This window comes from Eleginops maclovinus, chromosome 23 (assembly GCF_036324505.1).
Source record: "Eleginops maclovinus isolate JMC-PN-2008 ecotype Puerto Natales chromosome 23, JC_Emac_rtc_rv5, whole genome shotgun sequence".
NCBI lineage: Eukaryota > Metazoa > Chordata > Actinopteri > Perciformes > Eleginopidae > Eleginops > Eleginops maclovinus.
Genome location: NC_086371.1, coordinates 18,525,269 through 18,551,903, shown reverse-complemented (window position 1 = coordinate 18,551,903; position 26,635 = coordinate 18,525,269). Strand labels below are relative to the sequence as shown.

The 26,635-nt window shown below is 42.7% G+C and overlaps 1 protein-coding gene across 3 annotated transcripts in view; it reads right to left on the bottom strand.

The window, feature by feature from the left end:
• gria1a (glutamate receptor, ionotropic, AMPA 1a) overlaps positions 1-26,635 on the bottom strand; it is a 70,919-nt gene that overhangs the window by 20,625 nt on the left and 23,659 nt on the right. For all 3 annotated transcript variants that reach the window (XR_010165167.1, XM_063876618.1, XM_063876617.1), the window contains exons 5-11: positions 25,257-25,310; positions 22,711-22,869; positions 22,044-22,211; positions 20,939-21,043; positions 19,926-20,036; positions 15,415-15,621; positions 14,142-14,587 (exon numbers count right to left, since the gene is read on the bottom strand). Coding sequence is in view for 2 of the 3 variants with exons in the window: in XM_063876618.1 (XP_063732688.1) it covers positions 14,142-14,587; positions 15,415-15,621; positions 19,926-20,036; positions 20,939-21,043; positions 22,044-22,211; positions 22,711-22,869; positions 25,257-25,310 (1,250 nt within the window). In the remaining variant the exon portion in view is untranslated. The remainder of the gene's footprint in view (positions 1-14,141; positions 14,588-15,414; positions 15,622-19,925; positions 20,037-20,938; positions 21,044-22,043; positions 22,212-22,710; positions 22,870-25,256; positions 25,311-26,635) is intronic.

Genomic DNA, 26,635 nt, shown 5'->3' with positions numbered 1-26,635 from the left:
AACGATGGGGTCGGGTGCGCTGCCAGAAGGGTGGCAGTGAAAGCAGAGGGTCTCGACGGACCAGACTCAGGCTACAGAAGCTGGCTTTGGGGACGTGGAATGTAACCTCTCTGGGGGGGAAGGAGCCGGAGCTTGTGCGGGAGGTGGAGCGTTACCAGTTGGATCTGGTGGGGCTCACCTCTACGCACAGCGTCAGCTCTGGAACCTTACTTCTGGATAGGGGTTGGACTCTATTCTTCTCCGGAGTTGCCCAAGGTGTGAGGTGCCGAGCGGGTGTGGGGATACTCACAAGCCCCCGGTTGAGTGCTGCTTTGTTGGAGTTTACCCCAGTGGACGAGAGGGTCGCCTCCCTACGCCTGCGGGTCATGGGGGGGAAAACTCTGACTGTTGTGTGTTTATGCACCAAACAGCAGTTCAGAGTATTCGGCCTTCTTGGAGACCCTGAAAGAAGTCCTGTATGGGGCTCCTGAAGGGGACTCCTTAGTCTTGCTGGGAGACTTCAACGCACACGTGGGCAATGATGGAGACACTTGGAGGGGCGTGATTGGGAGGAACGGCCCCCCTGATCTGAACCAGAGTGGTGGTTTGCTACTGGACTTCTGTGCTAGTCATGGATTGGCCATAACAAACACCATGTTCGAACATAAGGCTGTTCATAAGTGTACGTGGTACCAGAGCACCCTAGGCAGAAGGTCCATGATCGATTTTGTTATCGTATCATCGGACCTGAGGCCGAATGTTTTGGACACTCGGGTGAAGAGAGGGGCGGAGTTGTGAACTGATCACCATCTGGTGGTGAGTTGGGTCGAGTGGCGGGGGAAGCCTCTGGACAGACCTGGTAAGCCCAAACGTGTAGTGCGGGTGAACTGGGAACGTCTGGAGGAGTCCCAAGTCCAGGAGGCCTTCAACTCACACCTCCGGCGGAGCTTTTCAGGCATCCCTGTGGAGGCTGGGGACATTGAACCAGAGTGGTCGGTGTTCAAAGCCTCTATTGCCGAAGCTGCGGCGGGGAGCTGTGGTCTCAAGGTCTTAGGTGCCTCAAGGGGCGGTAACCCTCGAACCTCGTGGTGGACACCGGTGGTCAGGGAAGCCGTCCGACTGAAGAAGGAGGCCTTCCGGGATATCCCTGGGTATCCCGAAGGGCAGCAGCCTCAGCCGTTGCCAAGGCAAAGCAGTGGGTGTGGGAGAAGTTCGGAGAAGCCATGGAGAAGGACTTTCGGTCGGCACCGAAGTTGTTCTGGAAAACCGTCCGACACCTCAGGAGGGGGAAGCAGGGAACCATCCAAGCTGTGTACAGTAAGGGCGTATGGGGCGCTGTTGCCCTCAACTGATAGTGTGTTAGGGCGGTTGAAGGAACACTTTGAGGAACTCCTGAATCCGACAACTCCGCACTCTATGTTAGAGGTGGAGCTGGAGTATGAAGGGGGATCGACTCCAATCTCACGGTGGGAAGTCACTGAGGTAGGTAAACAGCTCCACAGTGGCAAAGCCCCGGGGCGGATGAGATCTGCCCAAAAATGCTGAAGGCTCTGGGTGTTGAGGGACTGTCATGGTTGACACGTCTCATCAACATTGCATAGAATTCGGAAACAGTACCGAAGGAGTGGCAGACCGGGGTGGTGGTTCCTCTTTTTAAAAGGGGGATCAGAGGGTGTGTGCCAATTACAGAGGCATCACATTACTCAGCCTCCCCGGGAAAGTTTACTCTAAGGTGCTGGAAAGGAGGGTCCGGCCAATTGTCGAACCTCAGATTGAAGAGGAACAATGTGGTTTTCGTCCTGGTCGTGGAACGACGGACCAGCTTTTCACTCTCGCAAGGATCCTGGAGGGGGCCTGGGAGTACGTTCATCCGGTCTACATGTGCTTTGTGGATTTGGAGAAGGCGTATGACCGGGTTCCCAGGGAGATACTGTGGGAGGTGCTGCGGTAGTATGGGGTGAGGGGGTCTCTACTCAGGGCCATCCAATCTCTGTACTCTCAAAGCGAGAGCTGTGTCCGGGTCCTCGGCAGCACGTCGGACTGATTTCCGGTGAGTGTTGGCCTCCGCCAGGGCTGCGCTTTGTCACCAATCCTGTTTGTGATATTCACTGACAGGATTTCGAGGTCATGACCGAAAGAACGAGATCGCGGATACAAGCGGCCGAAATGGGATTTCTCCGCAGGGTGGCTGGCATCTCCCTTAGGGATAAGGTGAGAAGTTCAGTCATCCGGGAGGGACTCGGAGTAGAACCGCTGCTCCTTCGCGTTGAAAGGAGCCAGTTGAGGTGGTTCGGGCACCTAGTGAGGATGCCACCTGGGCGCCTCCCTAGGGAGGTGTTCCAGGCACGTCCAGCTGGGAAGAGACCGAGGGGTAGACCTAGGACCAGGTGGAGGGATTATATCTCTTCACTGGCCTGGGAGCGCCTTGGAATCCCCCAGTCAGAGCTGGTTGATGTGGCCAGGGAAAGGAAAGTTTGGGGCTCTCTGCTGGAGCTGTTACCTCCGCGACCCTGACGGAAAAGCGGGAGAAGATGGATGGATGGATGGATGGATTTCGAGGCGTAGTCGTGGGGGAGGGGGTCTGCAGTTCGGTGGGCTAAGGATTGCACCACTGCTTTTTGCAGATGATGTGGTCCTACTGGCTTCATCGGTCTGTGACCTTCAGCACTCACTGGATCGGTTCGCGGCCGAGTGTGAAGCGGCTGGGATGAGGATCAGCACCTCCAAATCTGAGGCCATGGTTCTTAGCAGGAAACCGATGGACTGTCCACTCCAGGTAGGGAATGAAGCCTTACCCCAAGTGAAGGAGTTCAAGTATCTCGGGGTCTTGTTCTCGAGTGAGGGAACAATGGAGCGTGAGATGGGCCGGAGAATCGGAGCAGCGGGAGTGGTACTGCAGTCGCTTTGCTGCACCGTTGTGACGAAAAGAGAGCTGAGCCAGAAGGCAAAGCTCTCTGTCTACCGGGCCATCTTCGTTCCTACCCTCACCTATGGTCATGAAGATGGGTCATGACCGAAAGAACGAGATCGCGGATACAAGCGGCCGAAATGGGATTTCTCCGCAGGGTGGCTGGCATCTCCCTTAGGGATAAGGTGAGAAGTTCAGTCATCCAGGAGGGACTCGGAGTAGAACCGCTGCTCCTTCGCGTTGAAAGGAGCCAGTTGAGGTGGTTCAGGGCACCTAGTGAGGATGCCACCTGGGCGCCTCCCTAGGGAGGTGTTCCAGGCACGTCCAGCTGGGAAGAGACCGAGGGGTAGACCTAGGACCAGGTGGAGGGATTATATCTCTTCGCTGGCCTGGGAGCGCCTTGGAATCCCCCAGTCAGAGCTGGTTGATGTGGCCAGGGAAAGGAAAGTTTGGGGCTCTCTGCTGGAGCTGTTACCTCCGCGACCCCGACGGACAAGCGGGAGAAGATGGATGGATGGACTGAATAAATAAACACATAACTTGCAGAAACAAACACCGAAAAAATAAGCTGAAAGACGCTAAAACCCTTTATAGCAAATGGAAATTTGCAGATTATTAAAAGTGGGGTTGTCACACAGGGTGACTGCTTTCTATACAAATATAGTCACACAATAGATATGAATCCAGGTATGTTTTCCTCCTTTGTGGGTTTGTCTTTCTCCAAATTGTAGCCTTTATTAGAAGTGAACGCTAATGTATTCAAACATAAGAGAGACCCACTCTCTTACTGTGTGCCTGTTATGATGGACAGCAGAACAAATTGGACCATCTCTTTACAGTATGTCAGATCCTGATCTTCATCCTTCGTTATATGATCTCCACCCACAGCTCCCGAGAATCTGCTGTAGCACTAAACTCTCATTAGAATTCCCCCGGCTGGCCTCCTCTATTCGATATGGTAATTAGCAATGACTAATGACTTTAGCAAGTGTAAAAAATGAGCCATTAATGGCCACATTACAATGGATTAGGAATTACAGAGGTTTAAATGAGAAAGAAAATGGTCTCTAATTATGATGTGATTCTAAGACAAATCAAGGATGGAAAAGGAGTTTACTGCTACACTGCTTTTTTTGCTTCTAAAAAAAATGTGCGAAACAGCTGTAAGTTTTTTTTGACCAGGCATAGCGACTCCCGATATCGTGTACCTGATGAACGAGAGTAGGCAGCATAAAAACCTCACACACACACACACACACACACACACACACACACACACACACACACACACACACACACACACACACACACACACACACACACACACACACACACACACACACACACACACACAGTGCTGTTAACATACACATATAGACACAGAGTCTTTAGTGTTAGTACGCTTGTGCTGACTAATTGGGCAATGCTGTGGTGAGTTCCAGGGAATAGCTTTTCACCCACACTAGATGAAAAAACCCGTAACTTAAGAACATTGTTTATATCAAAACTACCTCAGTATTCAGTGATCCTCTTCCACTAATTACACAAAAAGATCACAGCTGATAAAATGAACTAGATGTTTTAAACAGAAGTCTAAGGAAATATATATTTCCTGTAAGCGGCCAAATACGTAATTCCCCCCCCCAAAAAAAACGATACGTTATTTAAAACGTAATTAAACAAAAGTCAAGGGCTTAGTAACATTGGTTAAAAACACAGGTATTTACAGTAAGATATTTAATGGCATGAAATGATAGACCCCATTGAATTTGTTTTCAAAAGGACTAAACAAAGAATAACATTTTTCCACCATAGGTCTTTGGGTGTGAATAGAAAATATATTATGTAATTAAAGGGACCCTTTTAATACTAATTTCCAGGTTTGTGTTTGCATTTTGTGCCTCTACTGTGACATGTTTACATGCTTTAATTTTCAAAAATGAAAACCCCTAAAAGCATGATAGGGCCCCTTTTAGATAATTCCTCAGTGCTATACAAGGCACACGTGTCTATTCACCACTTTAAAGTAAAACCTGCTTCCCCAATGAAGATCTTCTCAAGTTCGTAGCTCAAACCTTAAAAAGATTGTTGTATCGGTCTATCACATTAATAAATACAGGCCCAACAGCATTGTATCTGACCCCAAACACGTCCTGACTATTAAATCCAAATGGTTACCATCAGATTGTAGATCAGTGGGTTTCACAATTTTAAAAGGTAAGAACAGAACACTTTAGTCTCTATGGACCTCTCAGCCCTATATTTAAATATGCAATTTAATTGAAGATCAAATGTAGGTTAAAGGATCTTGAATAAATTGTCATTTGTAAAAGTGAACAAATCCTTGTTTTGGGATTTTAATTTATTAGTTTGTGTTGTTGCAAATGGACTTGGCTTATGTGTAGCAACAACACATTGATCGTTGTATTGCCCATACATCTTAGCTGCATTGTTCTGGTTTAACAGCCCTTTCAATCCACTGACTTATATCACAGGGCTTTTTGTAATTATCATTTTCTTAACCATGCCTTAGCTGCCTGTAAATGTTATGAGTTGATAAACGTTTTATTAAGATCTCGATTCATAGCCTCCTCAATGAAAAAGAGCCTGTTAAAAACATGCATAGTAATGTGGGCATGTCTGGATAATTAACCAGAATAAAGTATTTATAAACCTGATTACCTTTTTATGCAACTCTGCTGCCATATAGGTCACTGTGCTCCCTGAAACCACAAGTAAAAGGCCAAATTGGTGTCTCTGCTGAGGCTTTAAAATGTATCTCTGAGCACAAACGCCAAATTGGTTTGATGTGCAACACACTGCTTTTTGTGGTCACCTGGACCCCAAGACACTTCTTAAAATGCACTTATCTCACACTCAGTGTCCTTATTCTGTCTCTCTCCATCTCGTTTCTGCTCAATAAGGCTCTGGGGATGTGTTATGGAGAATAATGTTGCAGAGTGGTGTGTTTTTATCAGACTTTTGTTTGCTTTTGGTTTGATAGCTGCATGGTTGTTAAATCATTTCAGAGCGCTATTAACTTCAAGGCCAAACTAACATGCAAGCTTTCACCAGGGGGGAAACAAAAAAAGATGTATTGAATGACTCCCCCCCCCCATTCTCCCACAAAAGGTCAGTATTACCATGCCATTGAGATGAAAACAGAATATTATGTTAATTTTGTTATAAGCCTGCAGCAACCTCACCAGAAGCCTATAATTACACTCATTTATGCAAGCAATGAAATATTTGACAAACAGCATTATGATTCAGAATGCTATGTTAAATGCATGTTTGTGTCATTAAGAAGCAGCAGAGTTAAATGTCACTTGGCAACATACTGTACGTCTCGTTTGAGGGATGGTGCATGGAAACAAAACAATTGAGCTCCCAGCCGTTTCCCAGGCGATGGTGCAGAGGGATCGATGGGATTGAGATATGGCTGTAATCATTGTATCCGCGGCTGCTCATGGGTCGCTTAGTGATATCATGGATTCTGTCTTTGCGGCGTGTAACCTGAGATAAGTCAGTGCTGGCGAGCTGTGAGAGCGCTCACTATACTCGCCCACACACATACGCACAGCCTCTTAGTCACTCGGACCAGAAAAAACAGGAATCAAAACACGGATACATCGCAGCTGAAAATCAATGCCGTCAACAAACTGACCTATGGTGCTTTAATATGAAGCGTGAAAACACAAAGAGGTGACATGCATGTGCACTGATGTGCAGTTCCTCCGAGCGGAGACACTTGAAGCTGCAACGCTTTGAGAGAAAAATCTGTGTCTCTTTACGGTTGCCATGGCAGCATATTCTGCACTCCAAACAGACTTTAGTCATCCCGCTGCATACCCTCCCTCTCCCTGCATTTCTCTCCATAAGGGCAACCACCCCTATAGTAGGATGGATCTGCTGTTACAGATTGAAAGCTCTCATTAGGGCTCCTTGTAATTTACAGTGTAGCAAACACAGGGTTTGACTGAAAAGCCTCTCAGCATCACAGCGCACATCTGGCACGTCAAACTATCGACAATGTTTACTTTAGTCCAGGTAGATTTCCCAAGTGGCCTCACACCTATTGTATAATTCATGGCTGCAGGAAAGACATTCATATACTGTCAGACAGCCTGATTACAGACCCCCCCCCCCCGCCCCCTGCTGTAGGAAACATGTGTGTGACTGTTTTTAAATGCAGATTTGACAGTGTGTGCCTCTGAGGAGATGGTGTCGCTGTCAGTGTACAAAGTGTGATACCCCAGTGAGATTCTCTGGGGGTGACGCGTGAGTGTCCCTACTTTTTTTGCGAGTGAGCAGGCATGCATGTATGATCAAAAGTTGCCTTCATTCAGTATCCAGATAAATAAAACATTTGTGATGCCATGAACTAAACTGAACCGTCTCCTCATGAATAAATAATGTCCTCCTACCAAGTCTTCCCCAACTGTTTTGACAGCAACTCACTAACAACACAATTATGTAACTCAGTGGCTTGCAAAATAATTTCATTTCTTTTTGTTAATGATAAAAATATCAACAATAGCGCAAATTCCTAGCAATCAATTATTCCCTTCATCAACAACAAAAAAAATCACTTGGATCCTCCCTTGGACTTTATTAGCAACTGCCTCTTACATTAGAAACATACCACATATAAGGCAACATCGAACACACAACTTTTCCTCAGCTTTGCAAAGCTGCATTATTAATGTAACATTGATAACTTGTTCCAGATATATGTAAAGTACAGGATCAACAAGATAAATATGCAAAAATATATTAAAACTGAAACAATAGCGGAAGTATATGCAGGATTTTGCTTAATTTATCCTAATAAAATCATTTATGCTTGACTGACATTTTTGTAGATTTGCCACTATTCAGACAGCCCATGGTTTTTCATTCCCCTTGAGTGCACAATGAATATCAAGTTGAAGAGAATTGGAAACTTTTTTTGACGGATACTGCCCCACAGTGAGCATTTTGAAGTCTTTCTTTTTTGTCAGCTCTATTTTGACCCAGCACTAATAGCTTGCTAGCTGCACACAGGGACCATTTTACACTATGAAATATCACATTTTTCAAAACAGCATGTTCAGTGTCGAATTACAACAAGCAAATATTGACAAGAAAGCAACCAGCATCACTTAGTGAAGGAAAAAACTCAGTTAGAGAAATACTGACACTCCCCGAGGTTACCATAATGCACCACGAGCCCGATCCGCAATTGAACGATTCTGACCGCCCGGCTGAGAAATTGCTGTTGTGGCAGGCAGGGCTGTGAGTGACAGAGCTGATTTATTTCAGTCTACAATCGTGCAATGAGAGTTACACTGAGGAGAGGAGACAACTCCACACGGCCGTAGGACACACACAGATACACACCTAGGCGCATTCACTCACAAACAAGTATCATACACACACAAAAACTTTTCAAAACATATTCGCCGCAGGAATATCATGAACCCGCGCCCTTCTGCAAAAGTTCTCCCCCAGTCAATAGCTCCCTGTCGACAAGTCTAACACGGAAAGCCAAGCCATGTTTAAATCCACAAGGTCAGAAAATATAGGTTCTTCTGAAAGTATATGCTGCTTCTATTCTTATAACGTTACACTGTCTCACCTTCAGCTAACATACAGGAAATAAGTCTGTTTTGTGATATTCTACCCTTTGCCACTATGTGTTGGTGCTGTGTGGGAGTAAATGCCTCACTTGCAGTTTTTAAAACACCTGGATTACTCCACCTTCTTTCCTGCTGCTGCTTCAAAGAGTAAGCGTTAAATTGCTTCTAATCTAAAAAAAACAAAAGCTTCTTATCTTAAATATAACAAGTATGTTTCTAATAATAGTCCACAGAAAACTACCAGTTAGGAGGTCCGATTGGTTGGGTGGTTCAAACAAACCACTGTTAATGCCCGTCAAAGTAGTTTTGTTGAAATGTTTTCTGCTTTGTTGCGATTTACAATGTCACTTGTTTATAACTGTGATTCTAATCAGGGAAAAAATGCATTTCCCTTTACATTATTTCACAGGAGACAGGGTTGAGCCAACATCCAATCAGGCATGTTCAAATCTGTATGGATGCGATTCCAGAAGCAACATGAAACAATGACAACTTATCAAAGCTTAAAAAAAAAAACCACATGCTGTCATTACTGTTTAAAAAGTCAAAGCCACACTGGAGGTGTGTGGGGTGAAACAGGAAGTAGCAGTAGAACATGATGTGAGAGGTGAAAGGCCACACATGAAGAACTCTTGAGCAATCGCTGGAAGAGGCACTAAAGGACGGGAAAAGAGCAGATGAGAGGAAGACTGAAAAGAGGCGATAGGAGAGGAAGTAAATGGGGTGGACGGACGGATGGATGGATGGATGGAGTGTTGTGGGGGACAGAGTCCACCTGTCTGCAGAGATAAACACAGGGAGGGCCCAACAGCACGGACTGGGGCTTACGGGAGGGCCTGACTGACAGTGCTGACATTTGGAAAGAGCACGATAAACAAGGTCTCACATTGAATAAATAGCAGGGGGAGCAGGGGGGCTAATACACACGCACGCACGCACGCACGCACGCACGCACGCACGCACGCACGCACGCACGCACGCGCACGCACGCACGCACGCACACACACACACACGTACTGTACACATTAATGCATCACATCAATGTATGAATGCATGCCTACGGGCATGTAAACATACACCACATGAGCACATGCACGCACTCACACAGAGACACCTTGAGATACCTTCAGACGGGTCCAATCAGATAGTGTTAGGAAGCCGACAAGGAGGATTGCAATAAGGACTTGCTTTTAATAGAACCGGCCTACACACACACACACACACACACACACACACACACACACACACACACACACACACACACACACACACACACACACACACACACACACACACACACACACACACACACAGAGCCACAGGCAGACAGGGAAATTAAACACGCCTACTGATTAATCCAGGACAGAGTGGATCGTCAGCAGTGTTCCTTGGCCTTTTGTCTCTGATTAAATGGAGAAGCATAGAGAGTGAGGTTCTTTGAGCTGCCTACCTCCAGGCTGAATGCACCTCCAGAACATTCTGTTCTCACCCATTAGTGACAAAGGCACAGTGTCGAGAGGTATACAAGCACCTTGCTCAGAAATGTCAGCAAAATCAGAGACAGAATGTTTTGTTATATTTCTTTTGCTTTTAGAATAATTAAACAGTAATGCATATTACTGGCTCTTAGTATGATGCCTCATAGGTTTTAATACAAAACCCTTAGCATATCACGTACAATGTGTTGATGCATTATCTGATAGACACGCAAGTGTGAGTGATGTTACTATGTTACAGAAATAATTCAAGCCTTTGCATTTACATGCATGAAAACATATATCACACGACAGGAAAGGGAAAACTCCAAAAAGCAAAAATAGGGCCTCTTTAATGGCAAGTGGCATTGGTTTCACTTAATATTCTAAATATGACTAAGAATTTCTCAGAAACCTTTGTTACTGTAAAATTAAACAAAATCAATGTCATGTTGTGGCTGAACTTCACTTTGAACAAAAAATAAATAAGAAAGAACGTAAGCCAAAATAAATAGAACTAGGTGTTACAAAAACACACTCAACAAACTTCAAACTATAAGGCTAATTACATACTAGGAAAAGGATTAAAAGAAAGTGCATGAATGCATATTGTAAATGAGCTTGGGGCCAAACAAATACAACGAAACATGCACACTCTCAAAGCATACAGGAACAAAAATGTTCTCACAAAAGCCTCGCTGTATAAAAAAAGAGTTCTCTTACTTCCCAATGGACCAAACGCATTGGTACACAGTGTTCATGTGAAACTCCGACAACAGAATGTGTGGGGCTACGAGTATTATTATTGTAATCCGACAAAACACTAGCAGTACCATTCCATGTCCTTTTAAATTTAGCAGGAGCTCATAATGCTTCAGGAGATCCTTCCACACGCTCCTCCGTGTGTTAGAACGGGCTGTGCTAACTACAGCAACTAGGTCACCCAAATATTCAAGGAGAAGATGTTTCCTTCAGGGCAGTATTCAAAGGGGTGAAACATTCACTGTGTTGGTTTTTAAGATACCAGCAGACTCCAACATGCTGATTACTATAGCGTGGACTGCTGCATATGCTAACCAGCTTGTGCTTTTTTAAATGCTGCATACAGTTTTTTCCATACCAAAAAGAGACAGTGGGTCACCTTGGAAGGACATTGTAAGAAAGACATTTGACTCAAGCCCTTGGAGGATACAAGCCCTAAAGCTCTCACCCTCACTGATCACACCAAGGAAATCTTCTCTTGTACCTGAAACCTATTTAAACTAAAACATTCTTGTTGCTGGAACATTTGTGGCATGTGTCAGAGATACTCATCAATGTCAGTGAAAGAAACATGACTACAGTGCAGTGGACCTTGAGACATTTGCCACCCATCCAACCACAAGCCAGCGTGCTAGACACCATCGAACACGGAAAGACTGCCCGAGGAGTAGTGTCAAAATGGCAGCTAAGCTAACACATCTAGCACCCAAGGCAATTCCACTTCCCAGCCTGCTCCTGGCCGATGTTGCAGGAAAATAACATAAATGACATAAGACTCAGGCTAACCCCAGCAACGGGAGATCAGAGAATGCTACGGTGTGGCCAGATATTTGCAGAGAACATGCTCCAGGATAACCTCCAGGAGGCATCCAGGATCATGCTATTGCTCTTGATGGGAGGACTGCAGGACAGAGAGCAGAACTCCAGAACGACAGGGAAAGGTGGGCTTTGTGTCTACGTAAATTATGCTTTTTGCTCAAAGTTAATGGACAATGTTTCCCTCATGTCAAATGTTGGATATATGGATGTAGGTCTATTCATCTATCTCCCAAGAGGATACACCATTGTTTTGTTGCAGCTTTAACATTCCTTCTGATGCACATTTTAAAAATACATTACAGGAATGCACTACTGTTTTGTTTTGTCCTGTTTTATGGTGTATTGTAAAGAACTAAGCTATAACTGCCTCTTGATGTGCGACCCTGTGTTGCATGATGTTGTGATCCTTAAGTCTTTGAATACTTTAATGAAACAGTCTTGTATCAATTTTCACAACTGGTGATGAAATACAATATGTATTTTACATCTGGTTAATTTGCATTCCGAGGTGGCATCAGCAGAATGACTCCAAGTGAAGAAACAATCTGTTTTGACCTTTTTTAAACATTCTATGAAACATCTTGCATCAGCAGAGCTCGCTATCTCCCAAAGCAAAACAAATGCAAATACTGTGCAATTATGTTTGAACACATGTGTGGGTCAAGCACACCCACACACACACACACACACACACACACACACACACACACACACACACACACACACACACACACACACACACACACACACACACACACACACACACACACACACACACACACACATACACACCAATGCACACAAACACAAAGAAATAAATGTGTGTGCGTTCACAAAGGCAGACCACAGGGAACGGACAATTTGCAGATCCGTGGTGACATTCTCTTTCTCTGTAAGGCATACGAGGAAATCAATAGTTATTGAAGATGCATTTTCTGGCTGTAAGAGAAGAATGCTCGGACAATAAGCCTCATCCTGCGCAAGCCGCAGCCGAGTCTCCAGGCAGAACATGGTAAATGTCAGGTGAGGGGCCCGTGGGAGTAGGGGATTCAGTATCTACATCATGTACAGCTGAGCACCTGCAGCAGGCAAGGTCCAGAGATTTCTCCCTTCTGATATTAATGCAAGGTAAGAGCAAAGTGAAAATACATTTTGTAAATGTCACGAGATGGAAGCCAAGATAAGAATGGACTGTTACACATGCTGTAATTCCTTTAACCTTCAGCCACTCAATCATGGAAGGCTGACAGAGCAATGCTGCTGTTTTTTAGTAACACAACAAGCAATGTTTTCTTACCTACCTGAAATTGTATCTAGCCATGCAGATAGTTTTGATTTATTTGCTCAGGCTTCAAGATAACACCTTTGAGATATTCCCTAATACAATGGTGGTGAAATAAATGTGTTTTGTGGTGCTTGTTAAATTGAAAAAAAATACAAAAAGAAATTAAACAGCCAAATGAAAAAACCTATGAAAATATGTGTCAGATTTTACTGTAAACTGTTTTCATTGGCATTACTTAATATTCTGTATAATGACTATTTCTCTATAATAGTTATGAACATTGTTTCTGGGAAATAAAAACATGTATAGCTAATACATTTCTAATAAAAAAGTGTCAGTGCTGTGAGCAATAAACCAAATGGCATTCACCTCCATGGCGTTGGGTTGGACACGTACTCTTTGAGATTGATATCTCAAATCTGGGGCAAGAATAGCGTCAACCAAGGACCCTTACAATATTTATTCGAAGCAACAGCATCGACCTCTCCATCCTCACAGTATAGATACTGCAGTATAGATATATTATGTATACGTGCAGCACACTACATGTATCCATAATGTATGTATTTTAAAGTTTAAAGAGACACGGAGCTCTGTGTCCGTGACCTACCCTGTCTCTGCTGGTTCACAGCTATCGGTGATAATACTGACATTATCTTCTCATCTCCTCCTGCTGGTCCCTCTGGAAAGCTCAGAACGTCGACCTTGGTGTCTCTAATTTCAGACACTTAATGAGATTTTTAATTGGTGACCTTTTGAGAATGGTTTCACACCAAAGCTCATGAGAGCACTCGGAGGGAAGCCAATACGTACCACTCAATACTCCCGACAGGATCCTGCTCAACAATCTCTGATGGGTCCAATATTTACCATTTCCTATGGTTTGATTGATACCTAGACCAACACACTTGAAGATACAATTAAATATTTTGAATCATTGTAAGGAGCTCCACAAAAATTCATAGTCCTAGAAGTTTGCGCCATGAGTATACCACCACTGAAAGTTTCTGTGAAACACAACACTCAACATGACCACGGCGTAAACTCCCTCTGCTGCTCTTCATCAAACTTTTATCGTTGCTTTGTATGACAAGTGACAAAGAACAAAATCTCTCAATAAACAAAGCCCCAAAGAGTAGAACTAGAAAGCAACACGGCCTGTTGGAGAGTCGGTGTGGAAGACAGAAATATTTTGTACGTAGGAGGCACTTAGTGTCTCTTTTTGTACCAACAAACAAAAGCAGAGACTCAAAGCACAGTGGACTCACAACATAAAAATATGTAGGCCTTACCGTGGTGAGATATCGCAGCCCTGCTGCATGAAGGCCCCCAGGGAGAACCAAAGGGAGTTGAAAATGCCAAACTCATTGGTCTGCTCTAGACTCTGCTGGTTGTTGTTCTGTTGCTGTGGGGCCTGGCCCTGCTGCACCCCGTTGGAGGCTGATGCTTGAGTGGGCGACTGCGGCTCAGCGCCCTCCTCGTAGTCCTCAGCGTGCCACTCATACGGGCTGAACCGACTGACAAGGAACAGGACGACGCTCACGCCGATGTAGGCGAACACAATGCACATCCAGATCTCATAAGCCAGCGGGTCCAGGAAGGAAAACACGCCAGGTTTGGATTTGGTGGGTTTCTTGATCATGATGGAGATACCAAGGGACATGAAGGGCTTAGAGAAGTCGATCACTTCTTCACGCACCAGGGTGATGGTCAGAGGGGCCACAGCCACATCTGCTTTCTGAGGGAGTTACATAGAGACAGGCATGTGACCAGAAGTACACAAAATCTGTCTTTTCATGTTCTACAGTATGAATGATGGCAAATACTCTGGAAAATCCATGACAATAGATTTTTAAGCCTCCCTCCAAGCTATGCGCATCAATGTCATTTACTCAGTGGGTATCATCTATATTGTGTGTTAGTGCTAATTAGCACATTTTTGCGAAACCCTTTCCTCTGTGAAGTCTACTAACCAAATACAATCCTGATCATCAGTATCAGATATCTGTTCATTTTCTTTTTGTGTTGTTTCTTTCTATTTAAGGAACAACAACACAAACATCATGTTGTTTTCTGAGTAGTAAATGCTGGTGGTGTGGTCACAGTCTGGGATATGACAAAGATTACCAACAATATATATTTACAAGCATTTTTTTTAAAGAAGCAAGGAAAATAGCACGTATTTGCCCCCTAGGTAGGGGAAATAACAACATGGCTTAATCTGGTATAAACATTTTTGATTTGATTTGAAACCAAGCTTTGATTGAAAGTTTCATATAAAAGTTTAATAGGAACATTATTTGTACTTAAGGGAGACTTAAGTCTAGTAGCCTTCGTAGATAATTATAAAAGAGCAAGAGGATACTTGAACATTTTGCTAAACTCATACCCTTGCCAACATGTATGACAAATGCATAAACACAGACAAATTTACATTTTAAATGTCTCTAGTGAGGCACAAAGGTTAAATGAAAAACCCAAATGTAATTGATTGGCTTAAGTAGTTTATATATTTTTTCACCTTTAAACTGGGAATAGTAATCCAACACAAAACAGTCCACTCACCCCATACACCAGTTCTCCCACCATGCCATTCCACATCTTAGTCTCTGGGTCTCTGGCTCCATATTTGCCATCTGAAACCACCTTCAGTTTGTACTGGTAGCCAACGTGTTTGGCTATCTCCGCAGCCAGCTCCACAATGTAACCCTCATATTTGTCATTCCCCACAAGCTGCTCGTGGTTCTTCTTCAGCATCACATACGGAGACTCCTGTTGGATGAAAGGGCAACCATGCAATCATTAACTGTGACTCAATTACACCAGGTGTCAGAAATAAGACACAGGAAATCAATGAACGGTTACTGAAATAATTGCAATTTTCGCTAATGTTAAAACCAAATGAACACTGATATGCATCATTTCTTGACATAAGCCTGTATCATAACTTTAACAGCAGGGTAGTTTGTTAAGCTAATTAAAACAGAGACAGTTTTATGGCTGATAATAAAGCTTCAGCGTGTAGTTAAGTTTTATATGAATATTTAAAAATGCAGGAAGGTTTACGGATGAATTCAATGCATCACTTATCTCTTTACCCCTTGCTCATAACTAAGGCTTTGGATAATATATCTCTCTGCGAAAGGTTCAAAGATAATTATATGAATTCACAAGGTATTATTTTTGTCTTTGTTCATAAAGGTATGGTGTATAATTGAAATACAAAAGGTGCTAAGTATGATCACGACGGCATTGTCACATTGAAAAGAGGGTAGATAATATGAAGCAGGTTGTGAGGATATGTGGGAATTGTACAGTGTTATTAAAGCTGAAAAGACAACGCATCTGAGTGTGTCTCTGTGTGTGTGTGTGTGTGTGTGTGTGTGTGTGTGTGTGTGTGTGTGTGTGTGTGTGTGTGTGTGTGTGTGTGTGGGTGTGTGTGTGTGGGTGTGTGTGTGTGTGTGTGTGTGTGTGTGTGTGTGTGTGTGTGTGTGTGTGTGTGTGTGTGTGTGTGTGTGTGTGTGTGTTTGAGTAATGTATATGGTGTAGAAGACATTTTTGACCTCTGCTCCAGGGCCAGGCTGTTCTTCCTGTCATATCCTTCATTTGTACATCTCACACTGATTGGGTGTCTTGAAAAATCCCGCTGACATAACACCTGCGGCCCCCGCTTTATTTTAAGAAAATTGTATTTCATATAGAAAACCAGTCAACTCAGGCCTCAATTCCCACAAGTTGTTATGGGTGCCTGCTCTTAGCGAAGGCTCTGCTGAGCCGAGCAAATCCTGCCGTCATATTTTATCAGGGTCTAGAGATGTGGGGGTGGGTCGGGGTTCCTCTGTGTGTGACAGTTATCTTGGTTCTCCTGCTCTTTATGGTTGAGGTGAAGGTAATCATTGTTACACATGGAAACCTGAGGCCCATTGGCAGGGAAACGGCACCTCAGGGAGATGGTGGTGAGAAAGGGCTGGTGTGCAGTGCTTTTGACAGTGTATGCACTTGCACTGACAGTCACAGACAAAGGCAGATACACATACACAATAATGCATGCTCTCAAACACACACACTTGAACACACACACATGCACGTAGATGCATGACATGGCATACAGAAGGTCCTCCAGGACTCATTGGCCCGCACAGTACAGCTGAGATCTGCTGTTACTCAACCATGGAGGATATACAGCAGACACAAGAACACATTTCAGACACACATTACGTGTAAACAATCTAAATACACACACAATTATAAAATTAGACCGCTGCCAAAGCCAATGGTGCATTTACGTACACCTCGGATGGTCCAATTTCCTGAATTGAAAGGTTGTTACTCAGATGTTATGAGCTTTAATGGGTAATGCGGAAACAACATGGATGTTGCAAATACACTGTGTATTATTTTATTTCTTGGAGAGGTTTACCAAATTCAGTTTCAAAGTTGTTTTTCTGACATGGGGGTGTCCATGTGAATATTCATATCCATATGTTCAGATCTACATCAACATTTAATGGGACCTTCAATTGGCCCATGCTACATCATGCCGCTGATATTCATGTATATCATGGTTGTAGTTTTTCTGTGACCATGCTGATGGCCAAACAGACAAGCAAAGTATTATTTTTGCCGTTGGTAAACGTTTAAATTTGAACCTATATTCCTCTGCAACCCATTTAAACAGAACATGAGAGAAAGTGAAAATTAAGTAATTTGCTTATAAATGCTACCACTCCTTTTTGAAAGCTTTTCACAATACCTGCATTTATTGTTAGTATCTGCACACAGTGAGTATGCCAATAACAACCAACTATTTGCATGCTAACACTAAATCTTGAAATTCCAGTCATTGCCTGGTTTTAGTCTTAAGTCATGATGGTGGAGACACTAAGCTCCAGTGCTCCATTAAACATGCTCTGCTTCATTCCTCCAGATCTCCTGGTAACACCCACCTGAGCTGTGTGCACAGGCTGGGACAGGAATGATTCTGGGAAAGCACAAAGTGAGACTCTTCAAATTGGCAAAACAACACACTCCCGAGCAACAAATCAGCGAGCACAAAAGTTATACGGTGTAAAAACTCTTCTGCTACCCTGCTGCCAAATAGCTGTTCACACCTTATCTCTTCTCTTAGGTTCCAAGACTGGGAACCAATTTATCTTCCTGGAGAAGGGGACACTGATAGGAGATTATGTCAGAGAGAGTTATTTTAGGTCCGTTCTGTATGAAGACTGCAATCTTCGGCTTGTAAATGAGGATGTTCACTTTCTTTTTAATTAGATGCCAAAAGACTACATGCCAAGTTTTGCAAAGTATACCCAATGCTGTACATCAGCTCTTTACATCTTTCTTCCTGGAGTTCACCTTCATCAACACCAGCTGTTGCTTCCCAGGTGTTATTTTTTAACCTCTCTCCGTGTTACCACACCATTTTTTATGCAATAGCTTCTTATATGTAACAATAAAAAATAAAAACTTTCTATAAAATACCCCTATGGTGTAGTGGAATTTTGAAGTACTATTTGCACAAGAACCTATTCATACCGGCAAAATATTTTTTCTTGCGAGTATTATTATACAAATGATTTATGTAGGTACATTTTCTGTTAAACATATTTTTAGACTTTTATAATTGAGTTAAATCAGGTTTCAAACTAGTGGAAGATATGTAGCTCATCTTTAATTAGCCCAAATTAAAAAGTAATAGTGCTTAATTACTACTCCAGCCATTTTAGCTCCAATTTGTTCACATGTGCATTTTCTTCCCTATATCTGGATCATTTCCACTTGGGTGCTTGTATTAACAGTGTGTTTGGTATGACAATTCTCTTTGGTAATGTCACAATATATTGTTGATACGCACATCTCTCCTTATTAATATTCTACATTGCGTTTCAGCTCCATCGTCTCCCACAGGCCTTTATCTGTCTTGATTTTTCTTAAGGGGTGCACATAGTTGAAATGGTTTAGCCCATTAACCCCCACAGTGGAGATCAGCTGCACACACATCACCCTACTAGACCCAGAGTCTGCTGCAGAATTTACATTTTTTTTGCACATTTCATTCATGCATTTTACATCTGCCTCAAGTCCCACAAAATAACATGATAGCAGTGATCCGAGGAGATAAAAGACATTTCCACTTGAAAAAATACCGGGAGCACAAAATAGGTGTAGCACCGAGCTCCTGGCCTTCACACACATGGAGTATTCTCTGATATTACATTTCCAACAATATGCACTGAGAACATCCTGTACCTGCACACAATGTTTTTCATCCCCTATTGCATACGGGGAAGGTATTGCCAGGTATGTTCCTATCTTGTGAGAAAATGTCATGTTCACCTAGCTGCTGTAGGCGCTGGTCTGACTAAATCTTTGCTGCCCTGTTCTTAAATCCTTCCTGATTCACAGACCCCTGAGGTGTCTGTAATGTAGGGGAGGACAGTAAACACAACCTGTTTTGAACTGCCGATGGTGAAAGCTGAGCCAAATAAAATAATATGGGGGACTCAAAAATGAGAGACATGATGATACTTCATAGCCTCAGAAATGAGTGTTCCTATTTGGTAATTAGCACTGTCTAACTACCACAATGTTGAGTGGACATTGAACAAATTCAAAGGGGCCCTATTATGCTCATTTTCAGGTTTCAGAATCGGATTGTGGTCTACCACATGCACAAAAACCTACGTCGCACACTACAGGGAAGGAAAAACCCGAATACGCATGATATGAAACACTTAAACATATCGTAAATATGTACAAGGGAACGCTGCAAGTCAGCAAGCTAGTCTCCTCTAGAAAAGATGATCGTGTTGTACTTGGCAATTGATGTAATTGTGATTCTGTACAGGCACAAGTCAGACAGAGAGAAGTTAGCAGAAAAATAGTTGGCAAGAGAAGGAATGGAGGAAGATACAATCACAGATGTCAGCCCAATTCTCTCAGGGGCCTGAACCTTTAGGAACTCTATCATTAAAGAAAATGAAAAATGTTACCATGCCTTTCTCCGTCTGGGTCTGAGCCATTTTAGCAGCCCCATCCTCCCCATAATCCCTCAAAGTCTCTATTTTACTTACCAAGATCGTGGTGACTATGTACGTCCTGTTCTGCAGGCCGATACTGTCGTTGCTGCTTCTCATAAAGCTGGCAGTAGACACATACTTCTCATCTTCATTCCAGTAGCCAACCTGAGACAAAGGATAATGTAAAAATATTTGAAACTGACCAATAGGATGAAATTGAAAATGATTCAATATGGCTCCTAATCAAAATGTACATAAAAAAGCTTTTCATCTAAGTTTTTAAGAGACCTGACACACTAAGAAACACCTTCTAAAACATGAAAGTGCATCTACATATCTTTTAAGGTAAGTATAATAATGTCTCTGTTTTCTACTTAAAGCATACATGGGATTAATGATATGATCATTATCTCCGCCAGATTCAAGCCTAGAGGGATCATCTGTTCTGTTGTGCGTGTTATCTGTCTGACAACTCTTTAAAAACTGACATTTTTTAACAGTCATTTACTGCTGACTCCTCACTCCTCTTAACCAGCCGGTGCAGCCCGCAAGTGTTAACCAACCGCTACAGTAGCAAAAGGCATTCACGGCTCAAAAGACTAAAAACAAGTCTTCATTACATTTCAGCCTTTGTCACTATGTCCAAACAACTGACAACAAGAGAAAACGTTGGTCTCATTTTGAACCGAAGCATCTGCTGATTAATACCACACCCCAAATGTAATGCTCTTCTTAAGTAACGCACAGTAGAAGATGAAAGAATCCCTGCTTTTTGTTATCTTTGACACCATATTGACTGTAAAGGAGTTGTAGAGGGATGATTTTTTTAATACAAAAAAGGTACAATTTCACTACAATGTATTTAGGAGTGAGCCCCTTTCATAAATACCACCAAAGAACGTTTACTCATAAATTGTCTCTTCAGAAAATGCTATATTGAATACTACTTTGAGGACCGTTAAATGAAACACAGAGTTATTCCACTAATATGCTTGCAGAAACAAGTTCTAACAGTGTCCTTGAGCAGCAATAAATATGCTTTATTGACATTTTGGCGACAGACCTACCTTCTTTGGTCCAGAGGGGGCCAGTTCCATGATGCTAACATTGTAGTTGGTTCGGCGGCCTTTTTCATTGAACTGAATGTGACCAGTCAATCCGTCAATACGCACCTGTAATACAATCACAAATACTGAATAAGTTATTCACACAGGCTTCAACTTGCCCAGCAGATGGGTGAATAATGGCTGCCGTGAAGCATGATATTAATTCCGTCCATTTTCTTCTTGTCCACGCAGGCAGCAAGACTTTGCATGTCACGCTAACATGCGATGCATGTTAAGCGTAACTCGCCTGTGTTTGTATATTATTCATTTGTGAAAGTCTACAGCGCCCGCTCCCTGTGGAAGTGAATGACAGACGGTGTGCGTGTATGTTTACAGTGCAGTGTGTTTGTCTTGGCTGTGTGATGGAGTTAATTGAGCGAACACAGCTTCAATCTCCAGTCCATCCGCAGGCAGATGGCTAGATTGACACTGAGGAGGCCACCACATAACCACTCTGCAGACTGAGCCTCGGGCTGCACACATGCACACACTGCACACTAACACATATGCCCTCACAAACATGCATTTAATATCCATTCATACTTAATGTAAATGGTCTTCTGGAGTACATAAACAACATACTTCATTGTGTTTTTAATTGGCAAATTTTTTCCTGCATAGGCTTTTTAAAAATGCCATTTGAAATATAATAATAATGGTCCTTGTTCCTCGATATGCATACAATAACATGCATGAGTCTCAAGGCCAACTGAACATTTCTATTTCCATCGCCAAAAATTACATTTCTAAACTCAATTGCTGATGTCATATTCCATGATGATCATGGCTGAGTGTTATTGCCTGCAGGTTTTGTTTACTAGCCATGATGTCACATTTGATACTGGAGAGCTCTGCTATGACTTAATGTGAACTTTACACGACAGAATGAGACCTAATTTGTTCAGCCAGACCCAACTCAGGAGCCGTTAGCCAAAGTGCCACTCAAGAATTTGCACAAGTGTGTGTGTGTGTGTGTGCGTGCGTGCGTGCGTGCATGTGTGTGTGTGAGTTTATGTATGTGTAAGTGTGTGCAAACATTATTGCATTCCTATGTATGCGCACATACCTGCTGTAAGGCTCTCTGGATGTCTATGCCCTGTCCCCAGGGAGCTGGTGGGTTGGCAAGACACTCTCCAGCGTTGCCCCTGCGAGAGATGTCTATCCTCTGTCTCCTCAGGTTCTGGAAGGCCGTGGACATGACTTTCACGCCATCATATGTTAGAGCACCCGTGTACTGTAAAGAGAGAGCAGGCGATTCAAACTGAAGCATTTATAAAAACTGGCTGAATAAAAGCTATGGACTTAATTGCTATTTTTTCATGTCATTTTATAAAAAATAAAAAACAACCATTTGGAATCAATCCGCTATCTCAGCTGTTTGGACAGTTGTTATGGTAGAAAACCAATGAACATTTAGCCGCCTTACTCAGATAGGATCAAAGGTTATCTGTCCACCAAATTTAATAGAAACCCTTTCACAGCTTTTGAGATATACTGCTGAGAGTCACAAACAAACTCACTGACAGGGAAAATAACAAGTAATTGTCCAAGCTAACCATAACCTCATTAAGAAAACTCAATCATACAGCTGCTTAAAAAAAGACCATTATGATTTACTTTTCTTGAAACCTGCCATCTTAACAAATCATTTGTTGCAATAGTACTTCTTATATAAAAGCTTCAAAGAAAGAAAAAGATAAATAAAACAAGGACAGATAAGAGAGCAGTAGTACTTTGAGTCCACTCTTGGGCACTTTGGAGTCTTTGTTGTCAAACTCCAGCCACTGCTGGACCACACGGCTGACGCTGGGCTCGGAGTTGTTGACGAGCTGGAAGCCGGTGATGTTCGCCCCTCCTTTCCTCAGGTCAGTCAGGTCGATGTCCAGGAAACCCTGAGACAGGAAGTGGACATGACAGCAGGTTAAACATGAACAAACAGATGGTAAAATCTAGGTATATGTTCAGAAAATTACCTTTTTAGTTGGCAATAATAATAATTACAGGATCTAACTGAAATGCCTATCAGTGGACATTGAACATCAAACCTTTTTAGACTTTTATGAGACCTTCAAATAAAAAAAACATCCCCTGGTAGAAATACCTCATCATTTTTGTATCGAGTATAGGGCAAGGTTTGAATGTTGCGTTTGCAAACCGCTACCATCATTTCTTTCTCATTACGACTGCTAAGATTTAACTCAAGACTCTCAGAAGGTCCGTACCGACAGGTTATGACCAATGGAGGATGGGAACTAATGTAAAAAACATATTTATGCTACTTTATTTTGCACACCTTACATTGTATTTCGTGTGAAATGACGGTTTACTTTAACTGTAACATAATATTCAAATTGAAAGAAAATCTGAAATGTGCAATCCTCTGGTGATGCTTCATTTTACAGGCAGGAAAAGGTTGAGTACCAGTGGTCTATGTGCACCTGGAATAAGAGATTGTAAGTGTACCATCAATAGTGCATGGTTAATGGCATAATGAAATTGGAAAATTCTTCTTTTCCACTTAGAGAGGTTGTCCAATAGACTACTTCCTCCCTGTCTTTCCTGGGGGGCAGGAGACAGAAAATACAGAACCTAATTTCATGGCTGTGTTCAGTCCGGAGCTAATCTTTGACAGACTGAGTCTTCATATGCTGCTGTTGGAAATGGCACAATCAAAACCTTATATGCTATGGGAACAATGTGGGCGATGCCTGGGGCAGAGCACAAAGGAGAAAGAAGCGTTTTGCTGTAATAGTATCTCCTACATGTAGTTTTCCCCCTGACTATTATGTGGAGAAAGCTGTTTTTCAGTGCGGGAGAAACGCAGGATCGGTCTCTCAGCAGGCTGCCTGTCAGCATGGGGAGAAGACGAGGCAGGCGAGAGGGAATGGGTGGGAGGAGAGAACAGAGCAGCGGAGGGGAAGAGCAGATTTGTCAGTGATTTGAGAGCAAAGTTTTGACTGATGAAAGGAGAAGGTGTCTCTCAGGTGTTCCTCCTGCTCACCAGGCTTCTGTCTGACAAAACACAACTAACCATTGTATCTTTTTCTTCTTTGTTCTCATTTTTCATGTCACTTAGAGCTTCACCTCTCTCTTGGCTATATTTCTCTCTCAAACTCTTGCTTGTTTGCTTTCTCTGATCTTCACATCCACACAAACACATCAAGTGTTAGAGAAGTGATTGGCTGTAGCATAAAGATCCTTTGGTTTCATGCCCTTTTGTTTTTTGACATGCTCGCAGGCTACAGGAGACAAACGCAAGCGACAAAGAGGGACAGTCCCACCCCCTTCCCCCCCTCCATCTACTCACCAACACTAATGTACCTGTGTGTTGCAACACGTCGATAATTCTCAGCAGACAGACTAGTGTCTTTTTTCCTGCTCCATGTATGAGCTAATGTAGTGTAGTGAGCTGGAGAGGTTACTATAGAAACTAGCCTTTGCCAACACTGGATATTGCGTAGGGGTAGTTCTGACAAATATTTCATCAGCATTTTCCTGTCTGTATTGCTCTATCATTCCTTTTTTCAGAGAAAGGCAGCTGCAGACACAAGGAAGTATATTAGGAAAAAATCATAAAAAGTGTAGGGGCAAACATGTTAATGGGTCCATTATAAATTACTGTGGCCACTTTGCGTATCAGCTGTTATCCCCGTCAGAGCCTTATCACTCAAAATTAAATCTGGCAAACCGGTCAGACAAGAGAGATTGAGCCAATCTAAAACTCCAGCGGGGAGAAATTGTTCAAGACAGCAGCTGCATATTAATGCTGATCATACTAAAGCTTCGGGTGATGTCAATTTTCGCTTCATCTGGTTGCATTTAGTGAGCCTGAGCAGTGCTGACTGGGTCTGCGCCATTTGCCCTGAGAAAATGGCAGCAGACAAAAAGAGCTAATGGATATAAGCTTGCATACATTCACTGCCTGACCTTTTTCTGTCAGTGTGAGGGTGCATAGATTCCTGACTGTCACACGCTTGTGCTTTATGCTGGTCTGCTACTCTGCTGCAGTTATGTCTGCAAGATTGACGGTCCAATGAAAGAATATATGAAGTAGCTGAAGAGGAAAATGGAGAGTAGAAAAAACACATAAAACCACATCGTTTTAGGCTAGATTATTCGGCATATGGAAGTCTATTAAAGTGGTGATAAAGAAGTTTTAAAGACCACATTTAATATCAATGCAAGTTTATTCATTGAGCCGTGAAAGAAGGTAGACTAGTAAGTGGAACATTTTCAAACATTTAGAAAAAAATGTGATGACATAATGATGATCTCTTACCAGGTTAGCCAGGATGTAGTGGTAGCTCTTTGCATTCTTGCCTTGTTCGACGATCTGAAAGGCAAGGTCAGAGGAGATACAGAGAATAAAATGCCTGCCTCACAAAGAAAAACACTGTTGGTATGTGTGTATAACTGAGAGAGAGGTTTTGACAGTGTCTCGGCAGAATACCTGTTTGAGTGCAGTTTTTAACCTTGCCAAGGACTGAGAGAAAGTATACTGTAGGTTCACAATACATCATAGAAAAGAGACTGAAGCATTTCACCTTGGATAGAATGACAGGTGAGCCACTTTTAAAGATCAGTTCCAATCAATGAGTTAAAAAGTAAACACAACAGACTCCAAATGATAAAAGTCATAGAGGCAGCTTAAGGGAAATGCCAGTTCTGAAATGTGTTTAAACAACTATGAAACAAAAGTAATGCCCTTTCCTCTCTTACCTCCTTTCAACTCTTCTCTTAATTCCTCCATTCCCATATATTCTCTTTCCTTCTTTCCATTTTTTTAATTCCTTGCTTTTCTCTCTTGTCCTCTCCCCTCTTCTTGTCCCTCCCCCCATTTCCTTCTCTTTTATCGTCCCTCGTTTCCACCTCTCTTCTCTGAATTCCCCCCTTGTTTCTCTCTTCAGTAACTATATAAATGATGGTCATACAATAAAAATACTGATGCTTTCAAGTTTGATCCACAAAGGTAAACTCTTTATTATTCCCACTAAAGCAACGCATTTCAGCTAGACTCCTTCTGGGTAAAAAGCCTTCTGTTAAGAGGCTACTCAACAAATAGCTTACTGTGGAAATCCCCAGCTAGCGGAACAACTTGAGTAACTGTGGAAACTTTACCAGGCAATAAGGCAAATGGGAGGCAAAGAAGAGGAAGCCATTTTGCCATTTAAAATATTACGGTATATTTATCAAGCGGAATCACAAATACAGGCAATTTGCAAAAAAAAAGAAAAACCTCAGCTGACATTTTATAAAGCAAGCAAATATAGTTCAAATGAATTTTAAAAAAGAGTCTAAAGAAAGAAAATCATGAATACTTAACCCTTTAATGAATGTAAAGTGCACAAGTTGACATTCTCTATGCTATACGTGATGCAAAAATAGTCATTATATAATGCTGTATTATATACTATAGTTGCATCCCTCCTCCTCATCTGTTTTGAATATTTTCCCCCGAATGCTCATATTTAATTTTGGATCTATAACGTACAATATTCAAGTTTCCTGGAACTCTATCATACAATAATGTCTATAAATATTTAAGTCTGTCATTGCGCAACTGTGCACAAGCCTACATCTCTCTTCTGTCCGTGCTGCTGTCATTCTCTGACTGCAGGTGTCACAGGTCAGCCCAGCGCTGGGGGTCAGGGCAGCTTG